Below are 27500 nucleotides of genomic sequence, written 5' to 3'. Positions count from 1 at the left end.
GTGACTCCTGTCCTGCATTTGTTCCTGCCCTGTCCAGGCAGCTTCTTGTTCAGGCTTTCACTTGACTTCCATCAGCCAGTGGAACTGCCTGATAACAAGGGCACACACACACACACACACACACACACACACACATCCTCAACCACATTCTTTATAGTTTATACCGTATATCACAGAAACAGTAGTTTGATATTTCCCGCAGCTGTGAAGTCGACAGACACAAAGGTCCTTGTGAGGACAGCAGCAGCTGTTTGCCTCAGATGTAGCCTACTTCCTGTATAAAGGTTCAAAGAGAAGCTCTTCAATGGCTTCCTGCTACCCACCGGAACCACCCACCGGGGCTTTTCTCCAGAGAGCGTCGGGATGTGAAATCACATTTTTGAAGTCTAGATGTCTGCAGTGTCTGAGAGGAATTGTCAGGCACTCCGGCGTTGAGTTTATATGCATTTGCTAAAAATGGTGAACTGGTGCTGATGCTAGTTTACCTTACAGCCTCTATTGATTCATGAATTGACCCAGTTTGTGTGGCGCCATAAGCATTGTGAAATACCTGGTGCTTTACAATCACGTACATTGTTTGTCTTATTGTTTATTGATCTCTCTCCAGAGATTGATTCCTTTATTCTTGTCCTCTCTCCCCTCAGAAAGAGACGACGAGACAGCGCCACGGCAACATGGAGGGCGGCGATAAGCACCAAGCCCCGCCCCCTTCCAAAAGCGGCTTTGAGAGGACAATTACGGTTGTCCGGGGCAACCGTAGCCTTGGTATGTTATCAGTAATTTTCACGGCGTTGGTGTCTCTGTGTGCGCTCATCGTTGGCACGGCAATGTTGGGTGGTATTGAGGCAACTGACTGAGTTATGAGCTTTCTTGTGTCCTGAGAGAGAGAATGAGAGAGAGAGAGAGAGAGAGGGAAGGAGGGAGAGGGAAGGAGGGAGGGAGGGAGGGAGGGAGGGAGGGAGGGAGGGAGGGAGGGAGGGAGGGAGGGAGGGAGGGAGGGGGGATATTAACACTTGAAATCAGAAGGCTTAACTGGTATCTGTTTGTTTTGACCCTCCCTCTACGAATGACCAGTGAATGAAAATGACCAGTGAATGTTAAATGAGTTGATTTTCAGTCCTGCAGTTAAAGAGTTAAGATGCTGGCTGTAGACACACTTCATTCAAAGAGTTAAGATTCTGGCTGTAGACACACTTCATTCAAAGAGTTAAGATTCTGGCTGTAGACACACTTCATTCAAAGAGTTAAGGTGCTGGTTGTATCCACGCTTCATTCAAAGAGTTAAGATGCTGGCTGTAGACACACTTCATTCAAAGAGTTAAGATGCTGGCTGTAGACACACTTCATTCAAAGAGTTAAGATGCTGGCTGTAGACACACTTCATTCAAAGAGTTAAGATGCTGGCTGTAGACACACTTCATTCAAAGAGTTAAGATGCTGGCTGTAGACACACTTCATTCAAAGAGTTAAGATGCTGGCTGTAGACACACTTCATTCAAAGAGTTAAGATGCTGGCTGTAGACACACTTCATTCAAAGAGTTAAGGTGCTGGCTGTAGACACACTTCATTCAAAGAGTTAAGATGCTGGCTGTAGACACACTTCATTCAAAGAGTTAAGATGCTGGCTGTAGACACACTTCATTCAAAGAGTTAAGATGCTGGCTGTAGACACACTTCATTCAAAGAGTTAAGATGCTGGCTGTAGACACTTCATTCAAAGAGTTAAGGTGCTGGCTGTAGACACACTTCATTCAAAGAGTTAAGGTGCTGGCTGTAGACACACTTCATTCAAAGAGTTAAGGTGCTGGTTGTATTCACGCTTCATTCAAAGAGTTAAGGGGCTGGCTGTAGACACACTTCATTCAAAGAGTTAAGGTGCTGGCTGTATTCACGCTTCATTCAAAGAGTTAAGGTGCTGGTTGTATTCACGCTTCATTCAAAGAGTTAAGGTGCTGGCTGTATTCACGCTTCATTCAAAAAGTTAAGATGCTGGTTGTAGTGCTGTAGTGCACTCTTGGTGTTTGATGCGTTTGTGAGAAAAAGTAATTTATGGAAAACAGATACTTTCTAGGACAGACACTGGATGCTACTATCTGTTCATACAGTAACACAACCGTGTCATAGCATTTAAGAAATAAATTGTATAGTGGCCTGGGAGAATTATGGTCAAGTTTTGCACTTTAGCTGAGAGAACAACTTGTCGTTGAATGTACAATAGGAATAATACAGCGCTTTGTGATAATTTGTGTGAGCATATAAATGTGGAAGGTTTATGGGATTGTGGTCCATTTCTAGTATTTTAAATATGGTTTTATTTAAAATTAAGGTTGACTAGAAGATCCATTACATCAGCCATGAGAAGTTGTGCGAGAATTTTGTTGTTTTACTGTAACACTCAAGTATAGAGTAACATTATGTTACCTTATATTTTACTAATACATATTGCAAAATTATAGTTAAAGTTATAAGTTAAAAATAACTTGTATAACACCAATAAGAGAAGGTAAAAAAAAAATTGATAGACGTAAAGCTATTTGAAAACCTGTATATGTGGTTTGGGTGGTTCGAAGTCACAGGCAGCTTGAATGTTAAAGACACAAGTATGAAGAGAGGTTTACACAGGGATGCTGATTCAAACAGTGTGTTGATGATGAATCAAATCTTAATAAGAATCTTTTAATATCCACCCTAAAGTTGTTATGGTGCTAATCCTGCATTTAAATGTCCCTTTAACTCCGGTCACGTGTTCCTCTAGTGTCAGTGGCAGGAAAACAACCATTGTATTCCATTGCACTATGATTGTATTGTAATTTGAATGTAACTCGAAAAACAATAAAACGTCTATTTGACCAAAAATAATGAGAAATCCTTTTCGGAAGTCATTTCTTTGACCAACCTCAAATTATGTACGACCATAGTGTTGGTTCTGTGTTGTGGCCCTTTGTAGAGCGCAGACCTGAGTAGAATACCGATTCACAAAACCACTGCTAATTACTCTGAGTGCACTCGATGTTGTTAAGAGTATGTATGTTTGAATGTAGCTGTGTTCCGTCATGTAAACTACACAGTACTTACAGTAGCTGTAGTTGCCTGTGTGTATGTGTGTGTGTGGGGGTGTGTGTGTGCGTGTGTGTGTTTGTGCATGCCAAGTACATATAGCCAATCCTATTGAGTCCAGCCGATGAGCAGGGTACCGTATGTCAGTTTGTGCAGAAGTGTGTGTTGGCTTGTGATCACTGTAATTAACCCTCTAGTCACCCTTGTGTCTGTGTGTGTTTGTGTGTGTGTGTGTGTGTGTGTGTGTGTGTGTGTGTGTGTGATTCGTCCTGTACGTGTATGTTTGTGTTTTCCTGTGTGTGTGTGCGTGTGTGTGTGTGTGTGTGCATGTGTGTGTGTGTGTGCGCGTGCGTGCGTGCGCTGGCAGGGATGACGGTGAGCGCCATAAAGGACGGTTCAGGCATGCTGGTCCGCAGCGTGGTCCAGGGGGGCTCGGTCAGCCAGGACGGCCGTCTGGGGGTGGGGGACAGCATCCTGGCCCTCAACGGAGAGCCCACCGCCGCCAACCTCACCAGCGCCAGGGCCAGGGCCATGCTGCGGAGGCACTCCGTCATCGGGCCAGACATGAGGTGAGGGCACGCACGCGCGCTCGAAACGAGCGTCCCCGGAATGAAAACGGCACCTTTTTTTTTCTCTGCCTGTAAACAGGAGCTCCGGGCGTTAGCGCCTTGCTCAAAATGTCACAGCGGCCACTCCAGTGCAAAAATTGAATTATAGTATGGAGTGATTTAGTACAAAAAGAAACTTCCCAATTTATATCTGTCCTCGGAATGCTCTCTTACCCCCCCCCCCCCCCTTCCTCCTTTCTCACAAGGGTGTTAAAGCTGCAATAGTCAATATTTTGATGTAGACTAATAATTTAAAAAACACACAGAAAACATCCACAGAAAGGAGCGGAATAAAAGTATTACTTTTCCCCCACAAAAAAAGTATTGATTATGAATTTATCATCTTAAAAACTTTTGATGGGTCTGAAAATAACGTTTTGTTTACCTCCGTTTGCGATGTCTGAGGTTTGGTTCCCACCTCTAACAAGGCGCGTGAGCCAATGGTATTACAGCGTTGGTACCACGCGGCATGTCGGGAGGCGGGAGCGAGCAGGAGTCCTCATACTACTGGCTCACAAGCCTTGTTAGAGTTGTTAATATTTTAATTTGTAATGATTAGTCTGACATCAGAATCTTGACTATTGCCCCTTTAAAAGTCGCCCACTCTGAGCCAGAAAGTCTCTGTCATCCTGTTTCAGTGACAAAGGTACTTTTCACGTTTTAGATCCCCCTCAACAGCAGTGGGTGATCAGTTGTACTCTCCTGAGTGAGTATGGTCGGTCTGTGTTGTCCGTGGCCAAAATCACCAGCGTCCGTCCGCTATGACACGCAACGTCAGAGCCGTCGCCTGCATGAACAGCTCAGCAGTGTTGTACTTACTGGCTTTGTGGCGTGTACAGTTTGCTTTGTGTATACTGTAACTTCGTTGTGCGATAATCGTTTACCTTTCCAACGCGCACACACTCACACGCACATAGACACACACACTCACACACACACACACACACACACACACACACACACACACACACACACACACACACACACACTTATACCTTTTCAAATGGTCTACCCTTCAGTAGAGAAAAAGAGTATGAATAAGTCATGACTCAGCTCATCTCGGGCCTTAATTAAACGCTGTTTTAAACGATGTCACACACGTACTCTACTCTCTACTCCCAATGACATCACCTCGCTCTCTGCACATGCCTTACACCTACAGTCTCTCTCCATAACAATCTCATTTTTCTTACCCCTGATCTCTCTCTCTCTCTCTCTCTCTCTCTTTCTCTCTCTCTCTCTCCTGTTCTCTCTCTCTCCAGTGTGACATACGTCCCAGCCTCTCAGGTGGATGAGCACCGAGCGTGTCTGTCCCTGGTCCCCCTGGCGGCCATCGTAGTAGACGGGCCCTCCGCCTCGTCCGCCCGCCCCTCGTCCTCCCCGGAGGCGGCCCGGGCCCCGAGAACAGACACCGGACCGGGACCAAGACCCACACTCACCCCAACCCCGACACCTAAATCGACCCCAGCCCCGACCCCATCCCCAGCTTCACACACGAGGTACAGTAAGACGGATGTTGTAATGTTTAATTCATCCCCACCCGCTAATTAGCCCCCACAGCCCCCGGTCTCAACCCCCCTGCTGCCGACCTGAAAATGAGACTCGTCACACAGCGATGTCCCCCCGCCCCTCACCCCCACTCATCCGTAGACTCGACCCCCTCCCACCTCTTCCATCGCCTCAGGCCCCTTCGAAGCCCACTGACACCTGTCAGACCCAGGCCGAGTCTTTTGTTCTTCAGATGATCGAGAAAAACCCGGTCCCGCTGCTCCCAGTAGACCAATGTGATGTTTTCATGTTGTTGTTTTGTTCCCTGATTTGTCGAGTCAGCACAATATACTGTGTGATGGCGCAAAAAAGGCTTTCTTTTTAGGCGTGTGCCGAAGTAAAAAAAATCTGTATAAAGATCTTTCTCAAATCCATATTCTGCCTCTCAACCTCAAGCCGCAACTGCGGTAAAGATTTTCTTCGTTCTAAATGTTCCCTGCCGGGTTATTTTTAGCTATTCGCCTATGGATTTCAGTGCTGACTCTCGGTGAAAATGAATACTCTCTCTCTCTCTCTCTCTCTCTCTCTCTCTCTCTTCTTACCCATTTGTTACATTCTCCTCCATGGCCTGGACCCCTGTTGTGTACAACGCCATCACTCAACTCCATGGACATATTACCTTCCCACACACACTCTAAACATATTCATGAATTCTGTCACTTTCTCCTCCACACACCCACACACACACACGCACACACGCGCACATGCCCGTGCGTAAGAACAAAAGTACATGCACGTACAGAGAGAGACACTTGCGCACAAACACACATGCGTGCACGTGTACACACACGCGCGCGCGCTCACGAAACAAACCCACACAGGCAGACCTTATCTGGCCTCCAGACTGTGACATCCCCAGCACACATGTCTGTTTTGCCCGACTGCTTCCTTTCAAAACCTGGCGTTTTGCTCCACATCCAGGAGGAGGTGTGGCTTGTGAATACGGCTATTATTGTCCGTCAGCTTGTGTCAGACCTTGATCGTACTAAAGAGGACGGTCCATTTGAAGTTGAACCAGTAACCACTGCCTTATTTTTTTTTTCATATTGGAAAATATGTAAATGTAATTTCAGGCATGTTTTTTGTTTTTTTTAAGATGCTTTTATCACATTGTACACCAGCAGCATGTATGATGTATGTTGATATAATAACACTGCATATTGTATATTTCGGGAGTCAATATTGTGGTCCCTCGTCCGCCCCCCCCCCCCACATAGTTACAAAACCCCCGAAGTCCCGCCCGAGACGAGATGGAAGAGAAAGGATGAGGTCAGAGCGGAGGTGAAGAGAGTGGATGAGGTCGGAGCGGAGGTGAAGAGAGAGGAGAAGGAGAGGACGCCGCAGGTGAAGAGAGAGGATGAGGTCGGAGCGGAGGTGAAGAGAGAGGATGAGGTCGGAGCGGAGGTGAAGAGAGAGGAGAAGGAGAGGACGCCGCAGGTGAAGAGAGAGGCGGCGAAGGTGAGGGAGGAGGAAAGAGGGGAGGAGGAGGAGGAGCTGCCGTACCCCACCATCCTGTCGTGGAGCGAGCCTCGACGGTGAGCGCACCTGCACCCCCCCACCCCACCCCTCCCCCTAGACAGCCGTTAATATACTATTTATGACATCATTTATTCATATATTTGATAGATATTAATGATATGAAAAGAGCTGAGTTTTACTTCCACATTCCCGAAGCTGCTATGCCTTTCCTGTCATGTCTGACCTTATCATGTGCAATGAATGTGCTACGGGGTTTTCCCGCGGGCGTTCGACAGACGTGTGAGCTAGATAGATGTGCGGGTTTTTGTTGGTTGTAGTTTTGATCACGTGGGCGTGTTTGTTTTGCGCTCCAGGGTGCAGCTGAGGCGGGGGGTGCCGGGCCAGTGCCTGGGCATCAGCATCATGGGGGGGCGGAGGATCGGCAGCAGGCTGAGGAGCGGGGAGATGATGAGGGGCGTGTTCATCAAACACATCACCCCCCACAGCCCCGCCAGCCTCGACGGCACACTCAAGACCTGGGACAGGATACTCGAGGTGTGTACGTGCGGGGGTGTGTGCGTGTTCATGTGTGCGTGCGTGTGTGTGCATGTTTGTTTGTGTGTGCGTGTGTGTGCATGTTTGTTTGTGTGTGTGTACGTGTGGATGTATGTGTTTGTGTGGGTCTAGGTGCTTGTGTGTGAATGTGTGTGTGTGTGTGTGTGTGTGTCTGTCAGTGTACAGTATATTCTTTCATATTCCTGTGTGTGTGTGTGTGTCAGTCAGTGTACAGTATATTCTTTCATATTCCTGTGTGTGTATGTGTGTCTGTCAGTGTACAGTATATTCTTTCATATTCCTGTGTGTGTGTGTGTGTCTGTCAGTGTACAGTATATTCTTTCATATTCCTGTGTGTGTGTGTGTGTGTGTTAACCCCCTCAGGTAGGTGGGGTGGACCTGAGAGATGCCAGCCATGAGCAGGCAGTGGAGGCCATCCGCCGGTCTGGAGACCCTGTGATCTTCCTGTTACAGACCGGCAAGCGCAAACCACAGGTCAGTCACACACACACACACACACACACACACACACACACACACACATACACACACACACACATACACACGCACACACACACACACACGCACACACACGCACACACATACACACACACACACACATACACACGCACACACACACACACACATACACACGCACACACACATATACACACGCACACACACACGCACACACATCCTTCTAGCTGTGTATCTCTTCTCCCACCAGTTATCTCCTGTGCTGTCCAACCACGGCAGGCTGCCTCCACACCCTGAGGACAACAAGGTGAGGCGGTCCTACCTGACCGGAACTGTTAGAAAGTCACCTGTGTTAGAAAGTCACCTGTGTTAGATAGTCACCTCCTGTGATCGATAGTCACCTCCTGTGTTAGATAGTCACCTGTGTTACTGTAGATAGTCACCTCCTGTGTTAGATAGTCACCTCCTGTGTTAGATAGTCACCTCCTGTGTTAGATAGTCACCTCCTGTGTTAGATAGTCACCTCCTGTGTTAGGTAGTCACCTCCTGTGTTAGGTAGTCACCTCCTGTGTTAGATAGTCACCTCCTGTGTTAGATAGTCACCTCCTGTGTTAGGTAGTCACCTGTGTTAGGTAGTCACCTGTGTTAGGTAGTCACCTGTGTTAGGTAGTCACCTGTGTTAGGTAGTCACCTGTGTTAGAAAGTCACCTGTGTTAGGTAGTCACCTGTGTTGGATAGTCACCCGTGTTAGATAGTCACCTCCTGTGTTAGATAGTCACCTCCATCGTAGATGAGGGTGCAGCTGCGGCCCCTCTCCCTCAGGGTGAGTGTGTGAACGCCCTGTCTTTCCCCCAAACTAGGAGCCAGTGAGTCCCTGTGGCCTGTTCCTTAGTCTCTCCCCTACAAACCCATTCACCCCTACCCCCTTCAAGGTTTGTACACACGTATGTGCATGTGTGTGTTAGGGCTGTATATCATCTTGGATTTCGCGATACGATACGCATCACGATACACAGGTCACGATTCGATACGTATCACGATACAGAGGTCACGATACAATACGATACGATACGATATGTATTGCGATACACACATCATTTACTGAAAGATTTTAAGTGTTCAAGACTGAAAACTGAATGGCTCAAATGCACTATATAGATAACTCAAACTCAATGACTGGACAGAGAGCTAGCTAATAAATATTTTACATTTGATATCCATGCTTTTTAAACTGTCAACATTGTAGTATTTATGGTTTTTCAAAATTATTTATATGTATGCTTTTTTAACTTAATATTGTAGAATATGCTTTTTAAACTGGATTTATAAATTTAAATAAAAAAATAAAATAAAAAATAAAATGTTTTATTTTTTTATTTTACAGCGCCTGGCTGTATCGATACTCCGGGCTGAAAGATCGATACAGTATCGCGAGACTACGTACCGCGATGCATCGTTGTATCGATACAATCCTACAGCCCTAGTGTGTGTGTGTGTGTGTGTCCATGTGTGTGCACACACGCTGTCAGTAAGCCTGTGTACTTTTGTCAAGTGCAGTACTCCTAAAGAGGGGAGTACGCCTATAGAGTACTGCACATTTCCTGTTGCGTGATTTAAGATAGAGACTTTATCCAAGCGTCCTTCTCTTTTAAGCAGCTTAACTAGCATCAGGGGCATGAGAAGGACCACCTGAGGCATCACTGTCTGTCTATAATGAAGGGATATTTCTCCCCCTGATACCGCAGCCAACAGCCAATAGGACCGCCAGGAGAAGCCCTACGATAGTGGCTCCACCAATCACGGAGGGAGACACAGAGGATGAGTTCGGCTACAGTTGGAGTATGTTAATGTTGCAACGCTTATACCCGGAGACGCAAACACACATATACATACACATACGTACAAGATCACAAGCATCGAACCTCTCTCTCTCTCACACACACACACACACACACACACACACACACACACACACGTGACACATCACAAACATAACCACGGGAATGTATTCTGAACAAGGGGTGCTGGGAAAAAAAGTCTTAACTGAGCAGAATTGGGGCTGGCAAGAAGGACGTTATGAGTTATGAGCGTATAGACGCTCACATTGACTGAACATTGATCAAATATTCCGGCGCAGAGTGCTGAGACGCTGTAAACAGTGTGTCCTAGCGGCATTCCTTCTGGATACTGTTTTCTTTTAAAACTCATCCCAAATTAGTTTGCTTGTTAAATACATTTTTGGATGCTGCAGCGCCAACAGGTGTTTTTGATCACATACACTTGCTCTCTCTCTCTCCCTCTCTCTCTCTCCCTCTCTCTCTCTCTCTCCCTCTCTCTCTCCCTCTCCCTCTCTCTCTCTCTCTCTCTCTACTGCTGCTGTAATGCCATAATCTCCTTTGGGGATTAAGTCATATCTTATCTTATCTCTCTCTCACACACGCACGCACACACACACACACACACACTCATAGACACGCACACACACACACACACAAATGCATGCACATTGCACACACCCTCTCTTTCTCGCTCACGCACACACACACACACACACACACACACGCATGCACACACTCGCACACACATACATACATACATCACACACATGTTCAAACATGCACCCTTGTAAACCCCCCCTCCATTAAAGTCAGATCTTATCTCTCTCTCACACATACACACACACACACACACACACACGCACACACACACACACACACACACACACACACACACACACACACACACACACACACTTTCAAACACGTACCCTTGTAACCCCTCTCCCCCATTAAAGTCTTATCTTATCTCTCTCTCTCTCTCTCTCTCTCTCTCTCTCACACACGCACACACGCACAAATACACACACATCACACGCACCCTCTCGCTCACACACACACACACGCGCGCACTCACACACACATCACACACACGTTCAAACACACACATTGAAACCCGCTGGGCGTTCCACAGAGAAGGTGAGTCAGCGCTACGGCAGCCTGCCCGGCGAGCTGCTGATGCTGGCGTTGGAGCGGAGGGGGGGCGTTGAGGCGCCCGGCCTGGGCCTCAGCCTGACCTCGGGCCACGGCGGCGGCGAGGGGGACGGCCCGCGCGCCCGCGCCAGCGTCTACGTGGCCGGGGTGGACCCGCGGGGGGCGGCGGCGGCGGACGGACGCATACGGGTGGGAGATGAGCTCCTGGAGGTGAGGGGGGGGGGGTGGAGGGAGGACGACAGGGAGATGAAAGGAGGGATTTGAGGAGGAGGAGGAGGAGGTATGGGACGGATGTGGAGGCGGAGAGGCCGTGGCCACGTTAACGGCCGCGTCCGTTTCGCCGCGTTCTTTACCGGCGTTTTTTTTTTTTCCCCCCACGCCGCAGATCAACGGTCAGATCCTGTACGGCCGCAGCCACCAGAACGCCGCGTCCATCATCGACAGAGCTCCGTCTAAAGTCAAGATCATCCTCGTCAGGTGTGACATCACACGTATTATGCTTGACAGAGCGTAGTCATTCGTACCGTATGCCGTTTACGTGTCATTAAATTCAATTAAATAATACTAATGATTTCTGTGGCCCGTGCGTGACCGCCGTGGCGTTGGTCGGTCAGGAATAAAGCCGCAATGAGTCACATGACTCTAGGAGCTGGGGGAGAACATGTGGACTCACAGACAGAGGTAGACACACACACACACACACCCACATACACACACACGCACCCTATACACACACACGCACCCATACACACACCTTTGTCTACCATACACAAACTCACATGCACATACGTACGGTACTGTGTACGGTACGTTGTCAAAAGAAATATTCTTCAGGCTTTTTTTATCGTGCTTTCTCTCCCCCAGGCAGATGCGGCTCGCTCCCCCAGAGACGTCCAGCGTGTTCTGCTACCCCAGGTGTGTCACACCAACACACACACACACACGCACACACACGCACACACACACGCTTGTAAGCGGATAATGATTCCTGGGTGACTACGCTGTATTTTGTGAGTGGTGATTGTAGTCCATGATCAGGTGTAATGGTTGTTGGATCTCAGGGGCGGAGCCTCGGCGAGGAGGACACCCGGGCGGGCGTGGAGATCAGGTCTCTGACGTCTCACGCCACGGCCAGCAGGGTAGGTTCTCTCCCTCTCTCTCTCTCTCTGTCTCTCTCTCTGTCTCTCTCTCCCTCCTTCTCTCTCTGTGTCTATCTTTGTCTCTCTCTCTCCCTCCCTCTCTCTCTGTCTCCCTCCCTCTCCCTGTCCCTCTCCCTCTCTCTCTATCTCTCTGTCTATTTCTCTCTCTCCCTTTCTCTCTCTATCTCTCTTTGTCTGTCTTTCCCTCCCTCTCTCTCTCTGTCTCTCTCCCTCCCTCTCCCTGTCCCTCTCTCTCTCTATCTCTCTCTATCTCTCTGTCTATTTCTCTCCCTGTCCCTCTCTCTCTCTGTCTGCCTCCCTCTCTCTCTCCCTGTCCCTCTACCTCTCTCTCTCTATCTCTCTCTGTCTCTCTCTCCCTCCCTCTCTTTCTGTCTCTCTCACTGACAATCATTGATTCTTCATCTCTCTCTCCCTCTCTCCATCTCCTGTTCCCTCTGACAGTCAAAGGCGGGGGACGGGCTCCTGTCTGTGGATGATATGGCTGTTATGGGAATGCCAGTGGACAAGGTGACTACACACACTCTCACACACACACACACACACACACACACACACACACACACACACACACACACACACACACACACACTGTACACACACATACTCATGCACACACACACACGCACACACACACGCACACACACACACACACTTATCTCTTCCTCTTTTTCTCCAGGTCTCCAGTTTGCTACAGACGTCAAAGAGCTCAGACAAGCTGTCCATCAGTTCCTGTCACCCAGTCTCTTGTTCCTCTTCCTCTTCTTCTGCCAATCAGCCCGCCCCCTTCTCCTCCTCCTCCTCCTCCTCCTCCTCCTCCTCCTCCACTGCCACCATGGCCAACAATTCCCCCATCGCGCCATCCGATTGGTTGGCGCCGGGCTCCGTGACCCCTGACCCCCTGACCTGTCCGATCAAGGCAGGGTGTGAGAGCAGGATAGAGATCTGTAAAGGTCACACAGGCCTGGGCCTCAGCATCGTAGGGGGCTGTGACACACTGCTGGTGAGATACTGGTGTGTGTGTGTGTGTGTGTGTGTGTGTTTGTGTGTGTGTGTGTGTGTGTGTGTGTGTGTGTGTGTGTGTGTGTGTGTGTGCTTGTGCTTGTGTGTGTGTGTGTGTGTCTGAATTTAGGAACTGAGAGTGCTTCTATGTGGTGTCCATTAGGGGGCGGTAATCATCCACGAGGTGAATGACGGTGGAGCCGCACAGAGGGACGGGAGACTGTGGGCTGGGGACCAGATACTGGAGGTGCGGTCACACACACACACACACACACACACACTCATTCACGCATGCACACGCACGCACGCATACACACAAATGCACTGTCGAATTTGACATTCCGATTATTAAAGTTCACGTTATCTTACAACAGTCAATATGCTGTATAGTTTTTCCCAATCTCTTCAGAACTCAATTAAACTCTCTCTCTTTCTCTCTTTCTCTCTCTCTCTCTCTGTCTCTCTGTCTCTCTCTCTCTCTCTCTGTCTCTCTGTCTCTCTGTCTCTCTCTCTCTCTCTCTCTCTCTCTCTCTCTCTCCCTCCCACCCCCGTCTCTCCTCCCAGGTGAACGGTCTGGACCTGCGGCAGGCCACCCACGAGGAGGCCATCGGCATCCTGCGCCTGACCCCCCAGCGCATGCGCATGCGCGTGTTCCGCCACCAGGAGGCGTACCGGGAGGAGAACCTGTGGGACGTGTTCACCCTGGAGCTCCGCCCCCGGCCGGGCCAGGCCCTGGGGTTGGCCACCGTGGGGAAGAGGTAGGAGGAGCCTGGGCCGGGATGGGCGGAGCCTACGTAAAGCATGCGAGTGGTCTCAGGCGGCTTTATAGCTCATTTACAAGGGTTCAACTCAGGTCAACAAGGTCAAGTCCTGGGGCTCGCCCGAGAGTACGCTTATAAAGCATGAATAATAGGTTATAAGGCTTCGTAACACATTCATAAGGGAGTAAGAAGCCAGGGCCTGGACACGGCCTGGTGTTTGCAGCATCACCATAGAGACAGCTACTATGGTATTACATATGTGTTCATGAAGCCCTTGCGAAGCCTTCGTAACACTGTGGCGGGGGCTTCAAGGATGTCTCCGTGTTTCTGGCAGCGACGACACGGGCATCTTCGTGGCGGAGATCGTCCGCGGGGGCGTGGCCGACCTGGACGGCAGGTTGTTGCTAGGCGACCAGATCCTGTCCATCAACGGGGAGGACGTGCGAGCGGCGAAGCAGGATCACGTGGGGTCACTGCTGCAGGTACACACACACACACCCATATATACACACACAGTCACGTACACACACACACATACACTCACACGCACACACATACACATTTTAGCGATTCCGATTCCATTTTCGATTCTGCTTATCGATCTGATTCCTTATCGATTCTCTTATCGATTCTCATTGGGCAAAAGATTACAAACAGGTTTATTAACATTAATTTTATTTTATATATCCTTTGAACATGCCAATTACATTGCTGTTTTTTTTAAGTGTATTCAACTTGAACTAAAAATAAAACTGACATAAACAAATCAGTATTTTTTCTATAGAAAAAGATAAATAAAACATGAATTATTCTGTTGAATTTTAAATCCAATAACAGTCTAACATGTTACTAGTAGAAATTACAATGCTCCTTCCATTTAAAAAGGGTATATGAGCTGAGCTGACAAAAATAAAACTAGCAGCGGCAACTGGCAACAAATACAATCAAGTGAAGTCCAAATGGAACTGAGTAGGTCTGCAACCATCAACTGTATGGAGAATTAACAATTCTACTACTTCTACAAGAAGTAGCCTCTGACCCAGACCGACTACCACAAGCCTGACTCTGAACGCGACGCAATCGTCGTCATGCGCAGCAACGACAGGAATCGATAGCGTAATCGTTAAGGATTTTAGCTAACGATTCCAAGGAATCAATTCACTGGGAACCGGTTCTCAACAAGAACCGGTTTTCGATGCGCATCCCTACTTAAGACCTTGCCCTGACCTCTCCCCCCCCCCCCCCCCCCGACCCCTGTGTGGTGGCTGACCCCTCCCTCTAACCCTGTGTCTGGTTTCTCTCAGAGCTGCAGCGGAGTCGTCCAGCTGCAGGTGGCGCGCTTCAAAGCAGCGCTACACTACTCTCCAGGGAGCCAGGTATATCTGAGTTTGTTTACTTCCAGTATCTGTCATTGCCTTGTGTCTGTGGGAACCATTTTGAATGTCAAGCGTACGTCAATGATATGCCTATCTGTCGCCGCGTGGCTGACGATGAGTTTATCCCTCAGAGCTGCGACGCGGACAGCTCCGCCCCGACCCCCTCCGTCGCCGCGCGGGACGCCCTCTCCCACCAGAGGGAGGCAGAGAGCAGAGGAGGCCGCTACTGTGAGAGGCTCACGGAAATACTGTTTTGACTGATCACATAAGCACCCAGTGTGCCGTGTCATGTTTAGCACATGTTCCCCTGCGGGAAAACAACTCCGTAATCAGTACGTTCCTCTCCTCTCTCTCAGCGCGGGGAGACCGTGAGGAGCCCAGGACTGTGGTCATTCACAAGGTGGGACTCCACGGTCAGACTGAGACAGTCTGGACAGCTGCTATAGTCAAGTCAAGTCCATTTTATTAATCTAGCACATGTTCATACAAGCAAATGTAGCACACAGTGCTTTACGGGATAAATAAAAACATAGTGTATTAGTTGGTATTAAGAAAAGTAAAATAAGAATATAAAACAGGACAATACAGTGTAGTGACGTACAGTGACATGTATATCAAGATTCAAGATCTGTTTATTTGCCATGTACATGGTTTACACATACTAGGAATTTGAATAGGGTAATGGCATATGCTGATGGAGACGACATAGGACAGGGTGCAGGACAGGACAGTGCAAGGACAATACAAAATACAGTGCAAATACAAGATACAGTGCAAATACAAGATACAGTGCAAATACAAGATACAGTGCAAATACAAGATACAGTGCAAATACAAAATACAATATTTCCAATAAAGAAAGCCACAATGCAAATTACTCAATGCAGAATAGAGTTTGGTGAGTGTATGTACAGTGTGTGTCCAAAGTGTGGTGTGATAGATGAGTGTAAATGGTTGTGATGTGATATGATAGTGATGATATTGTATGTCGTATGTGTGTGTGTGTGTGTGTGTGTGTGTGTGTGTGTGTGTGTGTGTGTGTGTGTGTGTGCATGTGTGTCTGTCCCCAGGGTCCACGTGACTCTCTGGGCATCAGTGTTGCCGGAGGCGTGGGCAGTCCCCATGGTAACATCCCTCTCTTCATCGCTACCATGGAGACCCCTGGACCGGCTGCCAAGACACAGCAGCTGCAGGTAGTCTGACGCACGGTCCCCTGACTCTGCGCCTGTCAATACTGCTCAATGTGTGTGTTTTTCACATGTGTGAGCTTGAATTTGTGTGACTGAGTGAGTGTTTTTTATCAGTAGCTTTCATCAATCAATAAATGAAACACGTGTGGTGTGTGAGTGTGTGTGTGTGTGTGTGTGTGTGTGTGTGTCATGTGCATGTGTGTCACGTGTGCATGTGTTTTGTATGCATGTTTGTCTGTGTGTGTGTGTGTGTGTGTCTGTGTGTGTGTGTGTGTCTGTTTGTGTGTGTGTGTGCATGTGTGTGTGTGTTGTCTGTTTGTGTGTGTGTGTGCGTATGTGTGTTGTCTGTGTGTGTGTGTGTGTGTGTGTGTGTGTGTCTGTGTGTGTGTGTGTGTGCGTATGTGTGTTGTCTGTGTGTGTGTGTGTGTGTGTGTGTGTGTGTGTGTGTAGATAGGAGACAGGATAGTCAGTATTAATGGGGTGCCCACTGAGGGGATGACCCAGGTCCACGCCGGGGTTCTACTGAAGAACGCTGGTGGAACCATCACTCTGCAGGTACCGGCTAACCTCTGTATACTACTGTCTATCTGCTCACTTCTGCTCTGGGCCTGCAGAACCTACAGTATAACCATCATGGCATGTGTGTGTGTGTGTGTGTGTGTGTGTGTGTGTGTGTGTGTGTGTGTGTGTGTGTGTGTGTGTGTGTGTCTGTGTGAAGGTGGTGTTAGGGATGTAACGATAACCGGTATAATGATAAACCGTGATTAAATTTGATTAAATTTATTGTGATAAAATGATCATTAAAACCGTGTTTGATTGCCCCGCTTTTGAGAAACTCACTGTAAATACTGTCCAGCATCAGCCAAAGCTAGCAACAGATTCAAAGGCACATTATTTTAGTGTTAATGCAAAAAAAAGTGCAGTGCTGCTAATTTTATTTGTGGTTTTCAATATAAAACTTGGTGAAATTATTTCAGCATGTGTATCGGTAGTTTTAGAAAATTTGCAGTACATTTTACAATACCGCGATAATACTGATAACCGTGATAATTGTGGTCATTATAATCGTGATATGAAAATTTCACACCGTTCCATCTCTAGGTGGTGTCAGGATCCGGGTGCGGGGTGCAGAACCAGAGCGATGGCGTGGGGGTCCCGTCATCGCCAGGCCTACCCAGCGGGGTCGCGTCCTTCCACAACAACCTCTGGTGGGGTCCTGCCCTCTCTGGAATACCCTGGAAGAGACTAACATACAATAGTATTTATATATACCATACCAGGAATAGATACCATGAATAAAGTGTATATTTAGCCCTTTTATGATCAATAATGCATTCATGAACATACGTCTTGTTTTAAACACACTCAATAACACCGTCTCTTAAAATAACATTGTAAATGTTTTTGTTATTGTCTTTCAGCCTACTTATGACATTATTATCTTTATTATTATTTTGTGTGCGCTCACAGTGTGTCGTCCTCTTTGGTAATGTTACCGCCCCCCTTCCTTATCCAGCGCGCGGGTGTATAAGACCATCACCCTGGAGAGGGGCTCGTCTGGCCTGGGCTTCAGCATCGTGGGGGGGTTCGGAAGCCCCCACGGAGACCTGCCCATATATGTCAAAACCCTGTTCAGCAAGGTGAGACCGTCACCCCCTTGTAGCCAATCGCAATTGAGTTTTCAACCGGGCTGGCCGTGGTGTAACATATGCGTCTAATTCCTAAGTCCCACCCCTGAAACCTCACGCTGTTCAACTTCCGCAACACTCCAGGATTCTGAAAGGCCTTTGAATAGAATAGAATAGAATAGAATAGAATAGAAAGTTGAATTTGCCATATATAACCAGTAGCCTACAGGTTGTACTTGTTGGAATTCTTGGCTCGTCCATAAAGTATCTTATCAGCCCTAATTAGTTCCTCATTCCAGTCCTGGGTACGTACATTTAAAGATTCCCAAACAGGCAATCTTTGGTGTATTGCTGAATCTTAGTAGAACCCGCTAGAACCCGTACACAGCTGTCCACCCACCTCTGATCTAGGAAGCATAGTGATTGGCTGACCCTGTCTCCTGATCATGTATACTGTCCCTGACCGCTCTGTCGTTGGTGCGCCTAGGGGGCGGCCATTGAGGACGGCAGACTGAAGTGCGGCGACCAGATCATCGCCGTCAACGGCCACTGCCTGGAGGGCGTGACGCACGCCGAGGCCGTAGACATCCTCAAACGGACCAAGGGCACCGTCGTCCTCGCCCTGCTCTCCTGAACGCCATGTCCCGCTTCGATGGCGACCACGGCGGAGGCCGAGCCCACCGTGTCTGACCCGTCGACGCGCGCGTTGTAGCATCTACAGGTTCATTACCTGCACAGATCTGGGATCAGAGCTTATTCACTTCTATAGGGGTGGACTTCACATAAAACTAACCAGCTATATAGTCTCTCACCACAGACCTACATAAATACATATAGAATACAACACAAATATGTAATCAACTATGTACTGCTATACTGTACGTAGAGAAGCTGAGCCTTAAAGTACTGTAAGTAGCTACTGATCTTGTATTTATTGGTGTTTATTACCTTCCATCCTGCTTGCTACAGGCACAAACATGAGAAATCCTGTTAGAACACAGTAGACAAGGGTCAGTAGACAACTGTGATCAAGTGATTTGGCCAATTATCTTTTCATTCTACAATCTACAAGTTCTTTCCCATGTACTGTAGGTTATCTGCTACCAGGTCACCAGAAGGACAAGCAGTAAGGTTTATTTTATAACTTTACCTTACGATTTGTGCTAGTGAACATAGAAGGATTTGCTCATCATACTGTCTTAAACATTTTATTTTACAGTAATGCATTGTATGTCAACTGCTGATTCAGATCATGTATACTATTTATTTTATAGACATACTGAACTGCTCCAACCACTACCACTGTCAATGTCACTGTTAAGGGAAGTTGTGGTTTATTTATTAATTTAGAATCATGTATTCATGATTATTTTAAATGATCTAGTATCTTATTTAAACATCCTTGTAGCAGCTGTCATTTCCTCTGTCATAGCTCAAGCGTGTTTTGTTTCCGTCTAGAAAGTCTTAATATCCTGGAGCTTTAGTCCATGAACTGTTTATCTATCCTGTTTTATATTGTATTTGTTTTATTTATAAGTTGATGGGTTACTCTGTGTACTGTTATTCTAACCTGTGTTTGAATCTAGTGGTATTCATTACTGCACAAGACATAGGCCTACTCTCGGTGTGTGTTTGGGTATGGGAGCCTATTAAACAAGCTTTTGTTAGAGTTCAGGGTTTAGAATTGTATTATTGGAATGACTGTGAGCCCTAAAAGGTAACTGTTAACTTTGAAGTTCTGATAAGCCATTGACAGTGGTGTGTGTGTGTGTGTGTGTGTGTGTGTGTGTGTGTGTGTGTGTGTGTGTGTGTGATGTCGGTGAGGAATGTGTGCTATCTAGAACCAGGTACGGGCATCCAGAGTGTTTGACATCTCAGGCGCACAGAGACACGAGAGAGAGGTATTTGGGTATTTATGGAATCTGAGGGCTCCTCTTGCTTTCTGACAAATTGGGACCGTTGAGCACAATGATGCTGGTGGAGACCTGACTCCTGATAGGGCTGCTACAGAGGGGAGGTTGTACAAAGCTGTATGGAAGAAAAATGAGATGAGACGATAGCACACACCACGCGTAACAAGAAAACAGTGTGTGCAACCCCTAATACACACTTCTGTTCTCTTATCTCACTGCCACCCCCTCCCTCTCTCTCTCACTCACACAGACACACACACACACACACAGAGCAGAGGAGCTCATGTTTATTCTCTAGGGTCTGGGGAAGGAGGGTAGCACAAAGTGGGACCACACTATTTCACAGAGATACAGTAGGATCAGAATGAGAGTAGTGGTGAACGCTGGGGGATTAGAATAGATAGAGGAGTGAGGGGAGTGGACCCATGCACATTCTTCATGCCGATGGAGGGATGAGCCCACGGGTGGTTCTCCACCCAGGTCCCTGTAGATGTTAACGTTTTAGGTTTTCCATTGTGGTACACAGGTTTAAAACTCCCCACAAAGCCTGCCTGCCTGTTGGAAACTCGTCTGTGACATTTAGCTATTCCTGTCCTCTTTTTGAGTGGTGAGAACCCTATGCACCCGCTCCTGTTCTGTTTCAGAACCGTATTGTGTCGGAACTCCCTGTCCTTCCCTTTTCTAAAGTTAAAGTTTTCTCCCTTCGCCTTTATGCGGGTGACCACCAGCGGATCAAACGCCACACATCTTTTCTTTATTCTCCCTCGTCGGTGTGGAAATCCGAGCCGGCGCTGGCATCGAATTCCTCTCCCCCTGTTAAATTTATGAGGACCGCGCCTGGAGGGCACAGAGGCGTTTTTCATCATGCACCCTGTGAAAATATCAAGCCGTGTCTCCCTGTCTCTCCGTGTGTCTGTAGGCCTATCTCTCTCTCTCGCTTGATCTCTCTCTATATATCTCTCAGTGCAATTATCCGAAGAAGGCCTAGGCCAAAAAATAAAAGACCAATTATTCATACGTACGGCACTCCAGTTCACTTCAAAAGCGTAAAAGTTCACAGGCTGCTGTAGTCCACTTTCAAGTCCAGAATTCACTTTCTCTTAAATGGACACACCCGATTCTAATATGCTTATCACGTACTGTACGCCAAAACGTCCCTTTGATTAGCCCAAAGCCAAATCAGGTGTTTGGGCTACGGTGCATTTAATGGTGAACTACACTGCCGGTTGCTTTCTAGTTGTGGACGCTAGTAGGCTACACTATCCCGTGAGTTGGCGTGAGGGGGTCGGGTCCTCCGCAAGGGTATCCAGGTAGCTCCCCACGGATATGGCGTCAAGAGTGTCACTCCCGTACTGCAGGCTGGACACACTGCTCCGGCGAGACGCGTCGTGGCTCTCGGCCAGGCTGCAGAGACTCCCCGCCAGGCTGCTCTCCGCCACCGCCATGCCCCGCTCCTCCAGGGCCCAGCGCGTCGACTCGATCCCGTCGTTGATCGAGAGGAGCTGCCGCATCAGTTTGACGTCGACGCCCCGCAGGTGAGCCTGTGTGTTGAAAACGGGACAAGTGTGAACTTGAACTAGGCTAATGCGGATAGATGAGCAATATTCGATATGGGCAAACCTGTTTTTTTATCCGGTCATGTGTTTTGAAGTTACAGTAGCCTATAGCCTACGACTGTGCAGTATGCTAAAGCCTCCAGCAAAATAAATATAAACGAGGATTTAAATAACCGCCTTTTGCTCAGTAGATTTACGTAGATTGCATCAGGCCCGGAGCCTTCACATATTTTCAAGCATACAAACCAGGACAACAAACTTACCATCTCTTGCTTTAAGAGACGTAACTTGCTTTGCAAACTCTGCGAGTAACATTTGATTGGCGGCTCCAGCCTGTCACTGAATGTGGTATCCTTAAATTTTCCATCCGTGACAGAACGAAACAAGCCGTCTGGTATCTTCAGACCCATCTTCTTCTCGATATCTCTCAAATCCGTTCCGATATTGATATCCATTGCATTCTTAAACATTCATAAATTACCTGGCGGTGTCAAAACTAGCGACATAAATTCCGATCCAGAGACTGCGCGTAATTACGCACGGCCAGGTTACAACGAGTGAAATGTTAGGGCTTCCATCTCCTTCCTCAAGATGGACAGCGATGAAAAACTTAACTAATCTTAAATAAACAAGAAACGCATACAGGCTACTAAACGTGGAAAGAAATCGCCCCACTGAGATGAGAACAAGGGAAAGGATTCGTGTGGTCAACTGAGCATGGCATCGAACTCCGACAACTATGAATTAGGTCCAGGCAACAGGTGGGTTGCCCCGCCCCAAACTATATTCATTACAAAACTACCACAGTTTATATTTCAAGAGATTCCAAAAGTCTATGGAACTTTCATTGATTTGGAATCGTTTGCATTAGGGATACTTGTACAAATACTCGTATTTGTCCTTAAATTGTCTTAAATTATTTGAAATAACGTCCTACTGCCAAGTACTGTAGTTACTCATCTTATCCACAAGAGGCCAGCCTGTACGTTATGAAACTTGATGAGCCAACAGCTGAACAATTCATGCCATGAAAGGCATTTTTTGACCAATTTTGGAACTACACCACTTCAGACATGACATCATCGTAGATAGATGTTGCCCATATTTGAAGATACTGGCCTGTATTTGTGCATGGAATTAGCCTGGTAACTTCACAAAACATCGGGTCTGGATCAGGCTGGGGGGCGCGGGACACCACTGTTTTGAGGTTCGAAAAACCTTATATAGGGCTTACTTATAAATAATAATAAAGATATTATTATTAGTAGTAGTATTATTATTAGTATTAGTATTATATATAACGCTTTCATTGAGAGGCAATCATTGATACAACTCCCAAACAGGGTATAACTGCTCTTTCCACACTGTCAAGACACGGTGCTGGTTGAGGTGGGTCTGTCTACTGTGAATTATTAGGACAATAATTTATTGATAACGATTCCAAAGGTATCACTGTACTCAGTACAGTATCTGTACAGAAGCTAATCAGGTGACATAAATCACAATAGTTCCTTCACATTTCTAAAATATTTCAGATCTACTGTAGCTTCATAGAAGAACCCAGAACAAGACTAAGGTGTGGAAAGCCTTGCTCTAGAAAGAACACACTCTGGGTAGTCACACACACACAGGGTTCAAAACCAGTAAAACTTTATTAGAAGAGGAAGGAATACAAAAAAAGTGTTAGGGACTTGTAGGGCATCATTAGCTAAACGACGGACTGCGTCTTGTTCATCCGCCGGTCGTCCTCCGAGTAGCGGCGGTACGTCTCCCCTAGCAACGGCTCGATCCCCTCAGCGGAGCGGGAGGAGCAGGCACGCACGGAGCAGGTGATGACTCCGCCCACCAACGCCACCACCAGCACGACGGCGACGATGGCGAGGGTGATGATCTCCGACAGGCTGTAGGGACGCGCTGGGCGGGGGGGGAAGCAAAGACAACGGTTTTAGAAGTTGGACAAAACACCGGGAACAGTGGGCCTCATAGCCCGCCTACGCAGGGCAGGGTTGCTCCAGGTCAAAGGTGAAAGGTCATTGTGGGCGCGGGGGGGGCGACTCACTTGGCCACTCGACCTCGTAGGAGTAGCCCAGGTTCTCGGGGGCGGAGACGAACATCTCGGCGTTGGTGACGGGGGGCCAGAAGGGGACCATGTTGAACTGTCGGTTGTGGCCGATCGGAGCGTTTTCCTCTGGGTACACAGCCTCACCTGAGAGAGAGAGAGAGAGAGAGAGAGAGGAGCAGATTATACACACTAGTCAGTGTGTGTGTGTGTGTGTGTGTGTGTGTGTGTGTGTGTGTGAGTGTGTGTGGGTGTGCGTGTGTGCATGTGCGTGCTCGGGGTACCCCACCCGGGCTGTGCCTCCTGAGCCACTCGTCGAAGATGGCGTCGGTGAAGGTGTGGAGCAGGACGAAGATGGGGTCGTTGGGGGAGAGGTGCGTCTGACCCCCGGTGCCGTTCAGGAACAGGTGGGCCAGGTTGTGGAGGCTGCGGACCACCGGGTCGTACGCGCCCTGGGGGGCGGAGTAGCCTGGTGGAGGGAGGGGAGGGGGGCGGAGGCCCGCTTAGCTTCGTCTGGTACGGTACGGCGCTATAAGGCGGCTTGTTTAACTTGCAGCTGGGAGGTCTGTGCCTGTGTGTGTGTGTGTGTGTGTGTGTGTGTGTGTGTGTGTGTCTCACCCTCGACGGTGTTCCGGAAGCTCTCTGACGATGTGGAGTAGTAGGGCGGGGTGTCGAAGGTGTTGAGCTCCAGGCAGTCCACCACGTCCTGGGGCTCGGGCAGACGCTGCACCATGGGCCGCGCCACGTTGCCCGCCGGGTTCCTCCTGATGGGGCTGGTCTCTGTGCCTGGGAGAGGTCAAAATGTCAAAGTTCAACTTTACCATCGGGGGAAGTGGGGGGGGGGGGGGGGATGGTCACTGCGGTGTTGTACAGGTCTGAGCTCTCAACTGCACTCACTGTATTAGTGTGCGATTATGAAACGTTTATTATAAACTGCTATGGATTTGTTTTCTAGAAGAGTGCACTCACTCACACATGCGCACACACACACACACACACACACACACACACACACACACACACACACACACACACAAGCCGCTGCATAACTGAACAGTTTTGAGGCTAATTCCTCTGGATCCAGTGGAAGGAGTAAGATTCCTCTGTCATCGGGCCCATGCCCGTAGTAGGCGAGGCCTATGCCCATATAGGGTGCTGTAGCTCCAAGAGGAAACACCACGTGAGTCTCGACTTCTAAGAAGATTAACGACACAGATCACCAACACTCTCACCACTCACATGATCTGCCAGGCAACAGTCCACACACACACACACACGCTCATATATTTACATCCCATTGAGTACTCTTACACAATACAATTGTGTAGGAGTACTCTAACAGTAATTTATGTTTCGATTCTACTATATTGGTGTGCGTGTGTTGGAGTCCAGGGTGGTGCTCTAATTCCTCTTGAACCCAGACTACTTCTAGTTCCTTATTAGAGCTGTGGTCAGGTGAACTGAACAGGTCAGTGCAACAGAGATGAATGAGCCGGGACCTAATCTGGTGCCTCTACCCCACTAGTCTGCTAATCTGGAGTCATGTGACTACTTCCTCATTATTACCCAGATTATTGTCAAATTAGTGCTGGTCAGTTTCTCTCCGCATCGTTGCGGGCAGTGCAGATCAGACCAGTGTGGATCAGTAGATACGGGCTTTAGTTATAGTTTGGTTGCAGTAACGTCGGCGGGCCGTCTCACTGTTGCAGATGGTCCCCATGGTGTCGTAGTCGTCGACGCTCTCGCAGATGACCCTCCACTGGGCGAAGATGGAGTTGCCGCTGAGGGCGTTGCTGTCGAAGCTGTTCCTGGCGCCCAGCAGGTCGTCGGTGCAGATGTCGCATTCGCTGCCCCCGATGGCGAAGTTCCAGTAGGGCAGGGCGAAGGTGGCGTCGCCCAGCATGTCCTGGAGGGAGGGATGGAGGGAGAGAGGGAGGGAGGATGGAGGAGTGATAGAAGAGGTGAGTATATGAGAACCAGTGGCTTTGTGATTTTGTTGTCTTGCTCAGACACATTGATGACGTCTCTCCTCTCTTCCTTGTTTCATCTCTGCTTCTCTCTCTCTCTCTCTCTCTCTCTCCCTCCATCCTAACCTGCATCTCTCTCTCCCTCCCTCTCTCCTAATCTGCATGTCTCTCTCTCCCTCCCTCCCTCTTAACCTGCATGTCTCTCTCTCCTTCCCTCTCTTCCTCCCTCCCTCCCTCCCTCCCTCCTAACCTGCATGTCTCTCTCCCTCCCTCTCTTCTAACCTGCATGTCTCTCTCCTTCCCTCTCTCCCTCCCTCCCTCCTAACCTGAATGTCTCTCTCTCCCTCCCTCCCTCCCTCTCTTTCCTCCCTCCCTCCTAACCTGCATGTCTCTCTCCCTCTCTCCCTCCCTCTCTCTCTCCCTCCCTCCCTCCTAACCTGAATGTCTCTCTCCCTCCCTCTCTCCCTCCCTCCTAACCTGCATGTCTCTCTCCAGCTGCAGCAGGTGGAAGCGGTGCCAGGTGACGAATCCCGGCCCCTCGTGGGAGAAGTCCACGCCCCCGAAGCTGGCCTGGCCCGGCCCCAGGTAGGTCTTGCTGACTGAGTAGTAGTGGGTCCACACAAAGTAGTTGTAGATGCTGATGTTCTCAAACTGGGGCGTGTTGCCATCCGGCCCAAACACCTCCTGGTACCTGGGGGAGGGAGAGAGAGAGGGAGGGAGGGAAAATTAGTTTGACTCAAAACAGTTTTTCAGTGTGTGTGTGTGTGTGTGTGTGTGCGTGTGTGTGTGTCTCGTGGCTGTAGTACCGTCGTGTGCAGATGACCAGGTCCGGGTGGATGGTCCTCTTAGCCTGATCCAAAGCATTCACAAACGCCCTCCTCTCTTCTGAGCTCATCTGCATGACATTCCTCCTGACTGGAGGGAGGGAGGAGGGAGAGAGGGAAAGAGAGAGGGAGGGAGGGAGGGAGGGAGGGAGAGAGAGAGGGAGGGAGGGAGGGAGAGAGAGAGAGAGGGAGAGGCTTGAGACCGGGGGTAACAAGGCAGGGTCAATGGAGGGAGAGAGAGAGAGAGAGGGGGAGAAGAAAGGGAGGAGAGAGGACGCAAAATGCCGTGCGCACAAAACTGCTCATCATCTGTGTCAAATCATGGAACACAGAGATAGAGAGAGAGAGGAGAGAGAGAGAGCGAAAGGGAGAGAAGGAGAGAGAGAGAGAGGGAGAGAGAAAGAGAGAGAGAAAGAGAGGAGAGGGAGCCGGAGAGACAAAAAGGACGAAGAGAGTCTGAAAACTCCATAGAGGGTGCCAGAGAGCTCCGGTCTCGTCCCTCACCCACGGCGGTCCTCTGGTCACAGTTGGGCCCGGTCAGCCCGTGGCGGCAGCGCCCGCAGCTGTGTCCCGAAAAGTTGCCGTTGCAGCGGCACGTCCGGTTGAAGAAGCGCAGCGGCCAGCGCTCGCGGTCGTCGCGCCCGTCATGCGGGTACTGGGGCCCGTGGCGCCGCTGGTCGGCGACGATGGCTTCGCAGCGGCCGCGACCTGTGCTGGCGCCACACTCGTCGCCCGCCTCCGCCCCGGCGGGGGAGGGGCAGCACTGGCCGCTCAGCAGTCCCTCCGGGGTCACGCACTCCCGGGGGAACTGGGCGACGGTCAGCCCCGCACACAGGGTGACCACCAGCAGGACTGAGATCATACTGACGGAGGAGGGGAGAGTGGGAGGAGGGAGGGAAAGAGAGAGGAGGGAGGGAGAGAGGAGGGAGGGAGGGAGGGAGAGAGAGAGAGACAGAGGGAGGGAGGAGAGAGGGTTTCAGATGGACAGGGATCGCAGACGCAGCTGCCTCGCCCCCCTGACATTTTTTCCACTAAACTAACTACAGTCAGGACTCTTGTGTAGTCCAAATTGCACTGCTAGTTTTTTGCACTATGTGTGTATCACTGCATTGTACAAGTTCTGCCATCCACTGTCCTGTCCTGTCCTGTCCTGTCCTGTCCTGTCCTGTCCTGTCCTTGAACTTGTCCATTGTTGTATTGTAAGCACCACTGTCACAAAAAAAAAAGTATGTATAGTACATATGGCAATAAACAAATACTGATTCTGATTCTGAAATCCAGCAAAACACAGAAATGTGTATCCAGACCCATTTTAGTGTCTCTTCTCTCAGGCGAAAACCCCCGCATCAAATTCACGACATAGCAAACTTTTA

At 48.9% G+C, this 27500-nt stretch overlaps 3 protein-coding genes across 3 annotated transcripts in view; 1 reads left to right on the top strand and 2 right to left on the bottom strand.

Annotated features, from left to right (window-relative positions):
* Positions 1-18442, top strand: part of LOC311322558 (multiple PDZ domain protein-like) — a gene marked incomplete at both ends in the record, with an annotated part of 30132 nt that extends 11690 nt beyond the window's left edge. Inside the window, 24 exons of the mRNA XM_084454647.1 lie at positions 645-765; positions 3426-3627; positions 4929-5165; positions 7047-7227; positions 7612-7722; positions 7955-8011; positions 9450-9543; positions 10675-10904; positions 11080-11166; positions 11559-11609; positions 11756-11833; positions 12296-12361; positions 12723-12854; positions 13017-13100; positions 13418-13611; positions 13949-14096; positions 14919-14990; positions 15122-15218; positions 15347-15390; positions 16061-16183; positions 16631-16735; positions 17282-17388; positions 17697-17820; positions 18296-18442. Of these exons, the coding sequence (XP_084310773.1) occupies positions 645-765; positions 3426-3627; positions 4929-5165; positions 7047-7227; positions 7612-7722; positions 7955-8011; positions 9450-9543; positions 10675-10904; positions 11080-11166; positions 11559-11609; positions 11756-11833; positions 12296-12361; positions 12723-12854; positions 13017-13100; positions 13418-13611; positions 13949-14096; positions 14919-14990; positions 15122-15218; positions 15347-15390; positions 16061-16183; positions 16631-16735; positions 17282-17388; positions 17697-17820; positions 18296-18442 (2892 nt within the window). The remainder of the gene's footprint in view (positions 1-644; positions 766-3425; positions 3628-4928; positions 5166-7046; positions 7228-7611; positions 7723-7954; positions 8012-9449; positions 9544-10674; positions 10905-11079; positions 11167-11558; positions 11610-11755; positions 11834-12295; positions 12362-12722; positions 12855-13016; positions 13101-13417; positions 13612-13948; positions 14097-14918; positions 14991-15121; positions 15219-15346; positions 15391-16060; positions 16184-16630; positions 16736-17281; positions 17389-17696; positions 17821-18295) is intronic.
* A 2538-nt stretch (positions 18443-20980) lies between these two features.
* LOC311322557 (leucine rich adaptor protein 1-like) lies at positions 20981-21732 on the bottom strand (the record flags this gene model as incomplete). The annotated part of the gene is made up of 2 exons (XM_084454646.1): positions 20981-21262; positions 21541-21732. The coding sequence occupies 2 exons, from the start codon at positions 21730-21732 to the stop codon at positions 20981-20983; spliced, it is 474 nt and encodes a 157-aa protein (XP_084310772.1).
* Positions 21733-22985: 1253 nt separating this feature from the next.
* tyrp1b (tyrosinase-related protein 1b) lies at positions 22986-26989 on the bottom strand (the record flags this gene model as incomplete). Its single annotated transcript, XM_084454645.1, has 8 exons — positions 22986-23191; positions 23337-23483; positions 23626-23805; positions 23955-24122; positions 25038-25242; positions 25781-25994; positions 26110-26218; positions 26632-26989. 8 exons carry the CDS (start codon positions 26987-26989, stop codon positions 22986-22988), a joined length of 1587 nt encoding a protein of 528 aa, XP_084310771.1.
* Between the last annotated feature and the right edge of the window lie 511 nt (positions 26990-27500).

The sequence above is a fragment of the Borostomias antarcticus genome, assembly GCF_949987555.1.
Source record: "Borostomias antarcticus genome assembly, chromosome: 20".
Taxonomy (NCBI): domain Eukaryota; kingdom Metazoa; phylum Chordata; class Actinopteri; order Stomiiformes; family Stomiidae; genus Borostomias; species Borostomias antarcticus.
This window is presented reverse-complemented; position numbering and strand designations above follow the sequence as displayed.